This window comes from Leuciscus leuciscus (genome assembly GCF_965113295.1).
Source record: "Leuciscus leuciscus genome assembly, chromosome: 4".
NCBI classification, from domain to species: Eukaryota; Metazoa; Chordata; class Actinopteri; order Cypriniformes; family Leuciscidae; genus Leuciscus; species Leuciscus leuciscus.
In genome coordinates, this window is record NC_138728.1 from 31,925,483 (window position 1) to 31,937,982 (window position 12,500).

General features: G+C 45.6%; 1 protein-coding gene across 1 annotated transcript; it reads left to right on the forward strand.

Annotated features, from left to right (window-relative positions):
• The first annotated feature begins 1,998 nt into the window (after nt 1-1,998).
• On the forward strand, nt 1,999-7,502 carry LOC309497247 (uncharacterized protein). Its single transcript, XM_082167477.1, has 11 exons — nt 1,999-2,118; nt 2,259-2,369; nt 2,458-2,535; nt 2,643-2,849; nt 2,938-3,413; nt 3,523-3,850; nt 3,980-4,781; nt 4,912-5,121; nt 5,445-6,034; nt 6,083-6,139; nt 6,257-7,502. Exons 1-11 carry the CDS (start codon nt 2,059-2,061, stop codon nt 7,382-7,384), a joined length of 4,047 nt encoding a protein of 1,348 aa, XP_082023603.1. The 5' UTR covers nt 1,999-2,058; the 3' UTR covers nt 7,385-7,502.
• The last annotated feature ends 4,998 nt before the right edge of the window (nt 7,503-12,500 follow it).

A 12,500-nucleotide genomic window follows, 5' to 3' on the forward strand; every position in this document is an offset into this window, starting at 1 on the left:
CCTTGCCAAACGAAAGCAGGTGTCCATCGCTCTCAAAGACAAAGTCGAGGAGCGATCCCTTTAATTAAACCCGGGATTGAACCAGGGACCTTTAGATCTTCCGTCTGCACTGGCAACCATTGGGTTGTAGATTTAATTCAAATATTGCGCTTTAAGCCACGCAAGCGCAAATGTTTGCGGACAGGCTGCAGCGTCCGTGTTGGCTCGTTGGTCTAGGGGTATGATTCTCGCTTAGGGTGTGAGAGGTCCCGGGTTCAAATCCCGGACGAGCCCGTTCTCAGGCTTCGCTTTTAATCTCTTCAGCCTGATTAGGGAAACCAGGATGTTTCGGAGAAATTGGGGATGAAAACAGTCGGAACGAGGCCGGTTAGCTCAGTTGGTTAGAGCGTGGTGCTAATAACGCCAAGGTCGCGGGTTCGATCCCCGTACTGGCCACTGTTTTTCTCTCGGACCTTCGGCTAATCAGGCCTTCAGCTCTGCTCGCCTCCAAAAAATCTCCGCTGGCTAAACCACCACTGGACCTGGCCGAAATGGCGGTACCTGACAACCAAAAGTCTGTAAAATCTATCCAATACAATGACGAGTTCCTTCTTTTAAAAACCAATTACGTTACGAGCTCCATTTTTGCCCGTCCAATGAAATGGCAAGGTCCATTTTTCATAGACCAATCACCGCACATAGTCCATCTTTGAGCAAATTTCATCCAATCTCCGCTCATATTCTCTCTATTTTTGCCAGTCCAATGAAATGGCAAGGTCCATTTTTTCATAGACCAATCACCGCACGTAGCACAATCTCCGCTGTTATTTGTATTCCGCAAGCTGCTCAGGTATGTTATTTACAGTTATTGTATTTATTGTTAATGAAATGGCTTACGTTTTCTTACCTTACGATTACCTCAAATGATCAGGTAAATTAACGTTAACTGTCATTGTGTAAATAATAGGGTATAAGTTAATTGCCGCAGCTCTATTTGTAATGTTAATAGTTTTAGCAAGCAAACCTTATTTTTTGAACGTTACCTAACTTATACCTAACTTATTTTTGTCAGTAACGTTAATTTATTTATTTATTGACAGGATTAACGTTGTAGTATAGTAAGATAGCATATCTGATAGTGCATATCTGATAGTGTATGTTACTTCTTGGGACATGGATAAATCAATGTACAATAAATCTCATTGTACTTAATTGATTATCTGAACACACAAAATAAATTTGAATAATGTTTAACTTTTGGGTGTTTTGTTTAACCTGTGGTCATTTGAATGACTGAGAATATAATACATGTATAAAAATAAATTCAGGCACATGCCCATTTATCAGATGTACACAGTTGAAATAACACAATGTTTAATCTGAGTATTTGTTATATCCATACATTATACTTTTTACTCCAAAACAAGTTATATGAGCCCAGGTCAATGAGGCATACAGGCCATAAATAGCAAATAGAAGTTAAAAACTTGTAGGCTAATGTTTACAAAAACTTAAGTTGATAAAAAGATCTATCACAACATTAGGTGATGATATACAGTATGTATTATTTTGGATTTATAAACTGCTATAATGTGGTGGTCATTTTGGACCAGGAACACAAAACTAGCTAACATGAAATGAACACAACAGGAGGGTTAATGCCGTGTTGCCGGGCTACAATGGCAGTTAGTGTAACATGCTCTGTATTGTTTCAGGCAACGACATGGCTTCAACTAAGTCACACAAAGGCATGAGCGATGCTGACTGGCTTGCGCGTCTGGAGAGTTTTGCCCGAACAGGAGTTTGGCCATCGAGGGAGGGGAATAGACCTTCTCCCCGACAAAAAAGATGGCATGAGTTGTATCAGAAGGTAAATTATGTAGCTAGATTCATGGGTGAACTAATAAACTCTTATGATAATACATTGTGCTATTTTTATTTATGTGTATGGATAAGTAATTATTTACAATGTAAATACAATGTAATATTGATATAATTAAGATGACTGTTTTGAGATAACATGGACTACAGTGTCATAGCTACACTTTATGTTCACAGATAGAAAAATGCCCTCTGCAAATGAGGGGGCAGACCACCCTTCTGAAGGAAGCTCAGAAGTGTATTTGTGGATTTCACAAGGTAACTTCAATTAGCCTAGTTCAAGTTGCATAACTAGATAGATGTGTTTGCAATATCAATGTGTCTTCATATCTAAAATGAGGCATTAGGAGGACTGTATAATATTATGTGTGTGGTATATCTTAATGCATGTATCACAGGTTCATCCACCAGTCACAGTGGATGCATCACAGAGCACCCCTGCACAAAGCACACCCTCCATCAGTGATGTGTCACATCCTGCAAAGAAAGCTAAGCTGACATTGTCAATGGTGAGCAGACCTTACGATTGCAGGTATCACTGCAGACATTGAAACATCTCAACATTTTCCTATATTTTTCCTAACATTTTCCTTTCAGTTTGAAAAGTCAAGGTTTGGAGGCTCACATGTGGCAGCAGTGAAACCCAATTTAAGCATCCAGAGGAAAACCTCTCAGGTTAATATGAAAGACATCATGACTTCTTTTATCATGACACTACATCATTTTATTTCATAAAAAATCCAATCCCCTTTATAGATTAATCATAACGTTTGACTCCACAGACATTAGAGCACTCCAGTTCAGCTGCAGCTTCATGCCCACCCTCTGATCCTCGTCGTCCTGCTCGTCCTCCTCTATCCCCCAAACCTCATCGGCCTGTCATCAAGTCCTCCTCTTCCTTCTTCCTTCCTCCAGCTCAGAGATCACAACACACCAAAGAAACAGCAACACCGTCGATTAATTCTGAGTTTGCTGTTGTGAGGAGCACAGTAAGATGTCATTCAAAATATAAACATGCCTTTTATTTAATGCTCTCTTAACTTTTATTTAAACCAATGTTTTTGATAATATCAGCAGGTCTCATCTCAGCCAGAAGACCCTGCGGATCTCCCACTACTGTGGCCACAGACAATGCCACAGCAGGACCAGAAGTGGGTGTCGGAAGCACTTTTTAGGGTTGGTGCAAAGGGTAAGCTGGAGCTGCGTGAAAACCTGCAGCTGTGGTATCACCCCCCACCACCAGCCCTGTTGTACCACCAAGCTCCAGCACCTGATAGATTTTTTTCACAGCGGCTCTTGCTCTGGATGCCATATAGGCTATGGAAGGTGCGGCTCCAGTGTACTAATCCTGCCTGTGCCAGGCATCAGCTGTGTGGTGGTGGTCTGCACAGGAGAGTACGACAGGTGTTAGATATTGACAGATACTACAACCTGGTGACAGAGACCCTGATCTGTACCAGATGTAGAACCAGCTACCTGTCCTGGAGTCATGCTGTGCTGCAGCAGTTGGACCTGGCCCATCGATCTGAATTCAGGATCATCCTCACACGCAAGTAAATATTTTGCAGTCATGTTGCTCATATGCTACCTTTTTTGATAAATACTTCCTACAATAATTAGATACCTGATAATAAGATATTTGAATAAATACTTTTTTCCAAGGTATGCCTGTGACATTCGAGTTATTCGCTTGTTGCGTGAGAGGGGCATGGGGAATGGCCCAGTGAGGATCATCGGCCAGCTGAGGGAGAACCACAGTGAGGAGTGGTTAAAACGTGTGGCTCGGTACACATCAGAGTGTGTGGCCTTTTTAGATAAGCCTGGCCTGCAGCCACTGCACTTCCAGGAACCACCACCACTTGCTCCAGTACCCAGCTACAAATGGCTCCTCACTGTATACAGTCAGGACATCCTCAACAGGCTCGATCACATCAAGGCCAGCATCACATCCACGTATGGATCAATTTTAAAAATGGATTCAACTAAGAAGGTTAGAGGAGCTGCTTTAATGACTGTACCCCTTTCTATAATGAATTGTTAGACCAAAATAGCTTTATTTTTCAATGTTACTGATTTGGATGTATGTTGTATTATTTGCTATGTTTATTGTTTCTTTTAGATCACCAAGAAGTTGAGTGGGCCTGCAAAAGGCACAGCACAGTGGCTTACCTCAGTAGGCAATGAGGTAGGTCAGGTGCTGATGAGTGTCCTGACTGCGAATGAAGGGGCTGGGTTAGACCTCATGGCTGCAGGGCTTATGGAGAGGTACCAGAGAGCTGGTGTTGATCCTCCCACTATCCTGTATGTGGACTGTGACTGTTGCAAGGAAGTGGGAGAGACTAAACTGAAGAGACGGTTCAGCAGCTGGCCCGATGTCATTGTTCGCCTAGACATTTGGCATTTTATGCGACGTTTGGCAGTAGGGTGCACCACTGATGCTCACCAGTTGTACCCTACTTTTATGGGTAGGTTGTCGTCCTGTATTTTTGAGTGGGACGCAGGGGATCTCACTCTGCTGAGAAGGGCCAAGAGGGAGCAACTCACCCAACAGGGCTGGCCTGCAATGACAGCGGCAGAGCTTGACCGTCATATAAGCAAAGATGAGCTGGCCCAACACTGCAGGAGGAGAACACGAGGAGAGGAAACCACTATCCGCCTCCTTGATATCCTCATCAGAGAGCTCATGGGTGGCAAGGGGAATGATGCCCTTGGTGTTCCTCTCCTTGACAGTGTGAGGATGCAGCACATCTGGCATGTCCAGAGACGGCACGTCACCTGTATCCAGGACCCTCCAGATATGCCACTCTACACGGAAACTGGAACCATAAACAAGGGTGGGATGGTTCTAAAAACGTATAGGTGTGCCAGAGGCTCCACATCCCTGGAATCATTTCACTGCCACCTAAACAGATTTATTCCAGGTTTGTCATGACAAATTATACCACATCTTGCCACTAATTCCTGTTTATTTAGATATTTGCAGTTAACAGATAATATTTTCTCTTTTGCAGTTTCTTAAAACAATGTTTGGCTTTCTATTTATTTTTCTAGGGAACAGCGCAAACAGCCTGAACTTCCAGATTTACCTCCTGGAAGGTTTGTTACGCTGGAATCAGGACCGGGCTGCTGCTGCTGTTGCAGGTGGAAGTTCAACCCTGCGTACTTACACAGGGGAGCTGGTTTACTCTGTCAATGAGAACTACAACAAGTTGTATGGCAGGAAATTGGTCCCTAGCTTCACTCCACCTGCAGTATACACAGGTAAATATATTTTGATAAATGCAGTTCACAATGTTTTTGGTAAAATTACAAGTGTTTCTGGACAAAAATGATGTAATTTTTGACAGATCAGAGAAAAATAATACTACCAGAATTTTTGTACACTGGATTCTGTGTCCTAGGTGTCAGGGCAGAAAATAAAATTCATACTAGAATATAGAGTAACCCTGTTTTTTTATGATGCCCTCTGAATTACAGATTTTTTGTTCATGCACAAGCTGACAACAAAAAGATTTACTGCATTTTAATAAACCTTTCTGATTAATTTCCTTTAAAAATGTTTCCTGTTACAAATATTTCCTCAGGGGAGCTCATTGGAGTGCAATATTTGTTGAGGCAGAATAGTCAGCCCTTGGAGGACATGTGCCCTACCTCCGATAGGACCTCTCAGTTGCTGGAGGAGATAGATGTGGAGGAGCAAGGGGAAGAGGATGAGGGTTTCATTGATTTGTTGGGAGAGGAAGCCACAGTGACAAATCTTGTGGCATTAGATGACTCATTCCTTATAGGTCCACCAGTCCCACCTGCTGCACCACTGCCCTGTTTCCAGGCTCCACCAGTGCCCGGTGTCCAGACTCCATCAGCTGCACCACTGCCCGGTGTCCAGACTCCATCAGCTGCACCACTGCCCTGTGTCCAGGCTCCACCAGCTGCACCACTGCCCTGTTTCCAGGCTCCACCAGCTGCACCACTGCCCTGTTTCCAGGCTCCACCAGCTGCACCACTGCCCTGTTTCCAGGCTCCACCAGTGCCCTGTGTCCAGGCTCCACCAGCTGCACCACTGCCCTGTTTCCAGGCTCCACCAGTGCCCGGTGTCCAGGCTCCACCAGCTGCACCACTGCCCTGTTTCCAGGCTCCACCAGCTGCACCACTGCCCTGTTTCCAGGCTCCACCAGTGCCCTGTGTCCAGGCTCCACCAGCTGCACCACTGCCCTGTTTCCAGGCTCCACCAGTGCCCGGTGTCCAGACTCCACCAGCTGCACCACTGCCCTCAGCAATGGTAAAATTGTCTTTTCTAGACCAATTGTTTCTCATTTATTCATTCGCCCTTAAGCAGAAAATCCACAAACTCACTTAACAGCATGTAATTATCTAACCAACAGTTATATTTTTCCAGGTTGTTGACAAGCACTGCATTCCTGGAATGGACCGGGTGGATGAGTTGGCGGAGTGTCTGGTGGAGCTGCGCACACAGGCGAGCCTCACACTTACCAACCAACAAGTTGCGACCATTGTGGGTTTGTGGCAGAACCTGGACCAATTTGACAAAGACAGGGTGATGTATGCTGCTCGTCATCAAGACAGGCTACTTACAGGACGTTTTAGGTCCCCTAAAAAGAAAGCTGTCTTTACTCCTGGTGTCGACAGCACAAAGAGATGTGTTTTGGGTTCTAGCGGCTCTCCAGCACAGTGGCCTAATTGTTGTCGCCTTGTTGAAATGATTTTCATAAGGTTGTGTAACATCCACCGAAGCCCCAAAAAACAGAGGACACAATCTCTGTCAAGATGGGATCTAATTCTTCACGATTACAGAAGAATTCGGCAGCTAATCCTGAGCAATGGAACGGTGATGAGCGAAACAACCCTTCAGCTAGTTGAGGTAAATCAGAGGACCCTTACAACATGGCACAATGAACGTTTAAAGGGTCAGGAGGTCTCAGTGCTGTTGCAAGGGCTGGATCTTCCTGAGGCACGTCCAGTGGCATTGGATGCTCTGCCTCCAGCACAAGTGCAGCCTGTTGTGCCTCCACAATATAGCCACCAGTTGCATAGCTACCAGATGCCACAAGACACAGCTGGACAGGCAAAGACAAAGTTTAGAAAGATCCAGCCCTCAGCTACCTGTACATCTGCCACAGCATTTTCATTTGAGCCATCAGCCTTGCACCCTCAGCGTTCAGCCACGTTCAGCCAGCTAAGGACAATTTATCCCAGGCCGACAGCACCACAATCATTGGTTCCTGACACACCCACTGCCCCTGTTGTGTCTCAGATGGTACTGTTGCCCTGCCCAGGCCCATTTTCCACCATTAACCCTGGAGCAATTTCCTCTGACCCACCTGCAAATGTCACAGCCACCCCAACCAAACGGTCGTACAATCGTACTGTAAATGCAAATACGTGCAGAAAGTGTGGCCAATTTCGTACACAAGAAACTGGCCATAGCCAGTACAAAGGCAAAATATTTTGCCCAAATAAAGAGACAATTACCAAGGAGCAGTGGTTACAGAATATGAGAAAATAACACTTGTGTGTCTGTGTGATTTATTCATTTTGCTCTCTTGGTTGGCTCAGCTCTGGGTTTTTTTTTTTAATCTTCCAGCCATATTTCATTTTAAAGTATTATACTGTGCACTTTTTTTTTAATCTTGTATTATTATTATTATGAAAACAATATTGAATAAAATACAAAAATATTTGTAATATGTATATGTGAGTATGTATAATTACACTATAATACATATTGAAATATATAATAAATATTAAACAACAATAAACTATTATATATAAGTACAGTGCACATACATATATTTTTATATACTTATATTTTATATAGTTCATAAATGCTTATTTTTATGTTTGTGTTCTTTTGTTGTTCCATATGGTGAATTTAGTACTTTTCCACATTTTTCTAATATGTATATAGTTAATAAATCTGTTTCTCTATGAAGACTGGTGTGTTGTATTTATTTGTTTTATTGCATGTAATAAAAATCAGTGTTCAGTTGCATTCAGTGTCAAGTAGCTGTTCCTTTTAACTCTGAATATATTACAATATAGTGTGAATGCAGTAATAAGGGGGTTATTTTGCCCCTACTGTCATAATAAATGATTACCTTAAATGCATTTGGACAAAAATGACTATCTTAGTATTATGGATGAAATTTTATAATGAATTCAAATGGTTTACTTCAAAAAGAAAAATTAAACTTAGAAATGAAACAATCGATAAAAATCAAATACACACACTACTTTTTAAATCAAACTTAGAAACTAAACAATCGATAAAATCAAATATTTTATGTGACGGTGTGGATTCGAACCTATGACTTCCTCACTTTTTTTTTCTTTTTTTCTCCCCCCTTCTTCCCCTTCTTCCCCTTCTTCCCCTTCTTATACAGACTAATGTTCCCCAGCTTTGGCGGAGTTGGGAGAGCGTTAGACTGAAGATCTAAAGGTCCCTGGTTCGATCCCGGGTTTCGGCAGAGGAACCGTCTCCGTGCCTTTTGGTCGAGGGGGTCCAGTGACCAAACTCCACCTCCTTTCTACCTGATTCCACATAGGCTCATCGCTTTCTGCCTTTCAGGGGGTGTTGGTTCCATGGTGTAATGGTTAGCACTCTGGGCTTTGAATCCAGCGATCCGAGTTCAAATCTCGGTGGAACCTTTTTTTTGCGGAAGGGAGGGAATAAACAGAGGTGATGCGCAACATGCTGATGTGGCGGTGAAATTGGCACTCTCAAACCGAGTCGGAATCGGGGAAACATGGGCTTAAAAAGCAACGGCTTCACTTGCTCCTTGCTATCGCGCTTCTAGGCTGAATGACTTAACTCTCTGCTGCTCGGTGGGGAAAGGTGAGCCACGCCGAGGTTCCATGGTGTAATGGTAAGCACTCTGGACTCTGAATCCAGCGATCCGAGTTCAAATCTCGGTGGGACCTGCTTTTGCATGGAATGTGCGCAGGCCCTCGTCCCAAAAAAACGTTTCGGCAGCAGTGAGCCTCAAAAGCTCATCGAGGGAGTTTACACCACATGGAGAATGCGGGCATCGATCCCGCTACCTCTCGCATGCTAAGCGAGCGCTCTACCATTTGAGCTAATTCCCCTTGCCAAACAAAAGCAGGTGTCCATCGCTCTCAAAGACAAAGTCGAGGAGCGATCCCTTTAATTAAACCCGGGATTGAACCAGGGACCTTTAGATCTTCCGTCTGCACTGGCAACCATTTGGTTGTAGATTTAATTCAAATATTGCGCTTTAAGCCACGCAAGCGCAAATGTTTGCGGACAGGCTGCAGCGTCCGTGTTGGCTCGTTGGTCTAGGGGTATGATTCTCGCTTAGGGTGCGAGAGGTCCCGGGTTCAAATCCCGGACGAGCCCGTTCTCAGGCTTCGCTTTTAATCTCTTCAGCCTGATTAGGGAAACCAGGATGTTTCGGAGAAATTGGGGATGAAAACAGTCGGAACGAGGCCGGTTAGCTCAGTTGGTTAGAGCGTGGTGCTAATAACGCCAAGGTCGCGGGTTCGATCCCCGTACTGGCCACTGTTTTTCTCTCGGACCTTCGGCTAATCAGGCCTTCAGCTCTGCTCGCCTCCAAAAAATCTCCGCTGGCTAAACCACCACTGGACCTGGCCGAAATAGCTCAGTTGGGAGAGCGTTAGACTGAAGATCTAAAGGTCCCTGGTTCGATCCCGGGTTTCGGCAGAGGAACCGTCTCCGTGCCTTTTGGTCGAGGGGGTCCAGTGACCAAACTCCACCTCCTTTCTACCTGATTCCACATAGGCTCATCGCTTTCTGCCTTTCAGGGGGTGTTGGTTCCATGGTGTAATGGTTAGCACTCTGGGCTTTGAATCCAGCGATCCGAGTTCAAATCTCGGTGGAACCTTTTTTTTGCGGAAGGGAGGGAATAAACAGAGGTGATGCGCAACATGCTGATGTGGCGGTGAAATTGGCACTATCAAACCGAGTCGGAATCGGGGAAACATGGGCTTAAAAAGCAACGGCTTCACTTGCTCCTTGCTATCGCGCTTCTAGGCTGAATGACTTAACTCTCTGCTGCTCGGTGGGGAAAGGTGAGCCACGCCGAGGTTCCATGGTGTAATGGTAAGCACTCTGGACTCTGAATCCAGCGATCCGAGTTCAAATCTCGGTGGGACCTGCTTTTGCATGGAATGTGCGCAGGCCCTCGTCCCAAAAAAACGTTTCGGCAGCAGTGAGCCTCAAAAGCTCATCGAGGGAGTTTACACCACATGGAGAATGCGGGCATCGATCCCGCTACCTCTCGCATGCTAAGCGAGCGCTCTACCATTTGAGCTAATTCCCCTTGCCAAACGAAAGCAGGTGTCCATCGCTCTCAAAGACAAAGTCGAGGAGCGATCCCTTTAATTAAACCCGGGATTGAACCAGGGACCTTTAGATCTTCCGTCTGCACTGGCAACCATTTGGTTGTAGATTTAATTCAAATATTGCGCTTTAAGCCACGCAAGCGCAAATGTTTGCGGACAGGCTGCAGCGTCCGTGTTGGCTCGTTGGTCTAGGGGTATGATTCTCGCTTAGGGTGCGAGAGGTCCCGGGTTCAAATCCCGGACGAGCCCGTTCTCAGGCTTCGCTTTTAATCTCTTCAGCCTGATTACATTTACATTTACATTTACATTTAGTCATTTAGCAGACGCCCTTATCCAAAGCGACTTACAAATTAGGACTAAGTTCAGCGAGTCATCATAAAGAGGCAAAAGCAACAACAACGCAGGAAGTGCTCAAAATACGAAGTTCAGGTATTATTCAGAGTAGCCTAAGCCTGATAAGTGATGTTTCAAAGGGAAAGGATTATTTTTTATTTTTTTTATTTTTTTCTATAAGGTTAAGTGCTCACGGAAGAGATTGGTTTTCAGCTGTTTTTTGAATGTTGTCAGGGATTCTGCATTCCGGATGAGGGTGGGGAGAGCGTTCCACCAGCATGGAACTGTAAATGAGAATGTTCTGGAAAGTGATTTTGTGGCTTTCTGTGATGGAACCACGAGACGTCGCTCGTTGACCGATCGTAGGTGTCTGGTAGGGATGTAGACTCGTAGGAGTGAGTGAAAGTAGGAGGGAGCTGAGCCTGTGATAGTTCTGTAAGCAAGCGTCAGTGCCTTGAACTTGATGCGAGCAGCTAGAGGTAGCCAGTGCAGAGAGATGAACAGAGGAGTGACGTGGGCCCTCTTGGGCTCGTTGAAGACAAGACGAGCTGCAGCATTCTGGATCATCTGTAGGGGTTTGGTCGCACATGCTGGGAGTCCAGCCAGAAGGGCATTGCAGTAGTCAAGCCTAGAGATGACCAGGGCCTGGACGATAAGTTGTGTTGCATGCTCAGTTTGATTAGGGAAACCAGGATGTTTCGGAGAAATTGGGGATGAAAACAGTCGGAACGAGGCCGGTTAGCTCAGTTGGTTAGAGCGTGGTGCTAATAACGCCAAGGTCGCGGGTTCGATCCCCGTACTGGCCACTGTTTTTCTCTCGGACCTTCGGCTAATCAGGCCTTCAGCTCTGCTCGCCTCCAAAAAATCTCCGCTGGCTAAACCACCACTGGACCTGGCCGAAATAGCTCAGTTGGGAGAGCGTTAGACTGAAGATCTAAAGGTCCCTGGTTCGATCCCGGGTTTCGGCAGAGGAACCGTCTCCGTGCCTTTTGGTCGAGGGGGTCCAGTGACCAAACTCCACCTCCTTTCTACCTGATTCCACATAGGCTCATCGCTTTCTGCCTTTCAGGGGGTGTTGGTTCCATGGTGTAATGGTTAGCACTCTGGGCTTTGAATCCAGCGATCCGAGTTCAAATCTCGGTGGAACCTTTTTTTTGCGGAAGGGAGGGAATAAACAGAGGTGATGCGCAACATGCTGATGTGGCGGTGAAATTGGCACTCTCAAACCGAGTCGGAATCGGGGAAACATGGGCTTAAAAAGCAACGGCTTCACTTGCTCCTTGCTATCGCGCTTCTAGGCTGAATGACTTAACTCTCTGCTGCTCGGTGGGGAAAGGTGAGCCACGCCGAGGTTCCATGGTGTAATGGTAAGCACTCTGGACTCTGAATCCAGCGATCCGAGTTCAAATCTCGGTGGGACCTGCTTTTGCATGGAATGTGCGCAGGCCCTCGTCCCAAAAAAACGTTTCGGCAGCAGTGAGCCTCAAAAGCTCATCGAGGGAGTTTACACCACATGGAGAATGCGGGCATCGATCCCGCTACCTCTCGCATGCTAAGCGAGCGCTCTACCATTTGAGCTAATTCCCCTTGCCAAACGAAAGCAGGTGTCCATCGCTCTCAAAGACAAAGTCGAGGAGCGATCCCTTTAATTAAACCCGGGATTGAACCAGGGACCTTTAGATCTTCCGTCTGCACTGGCAACCATTGGGTTGTAGATTTAATTCAAATATTGCGCTTTAAGCCACGCAAGCGCAAATGTTTGCGGACAGGCTGCAGCGTCCGTGTTGGCTCGTTGGTCTAGGGGTATGATTCTCGCTTAGGGTGTGAGAGGTCCCGGGTTCAAATCCCGGACGAGCCCGTTCTCAGGCTTCGCTTTTAATCTCTTCAGCCTGATTAGGGAAACCAGGATGTTTCGGAGAAATTGGGGATGAAAACAGTCGGAACGAGGCCGGTTAGCTCAGTTGGTT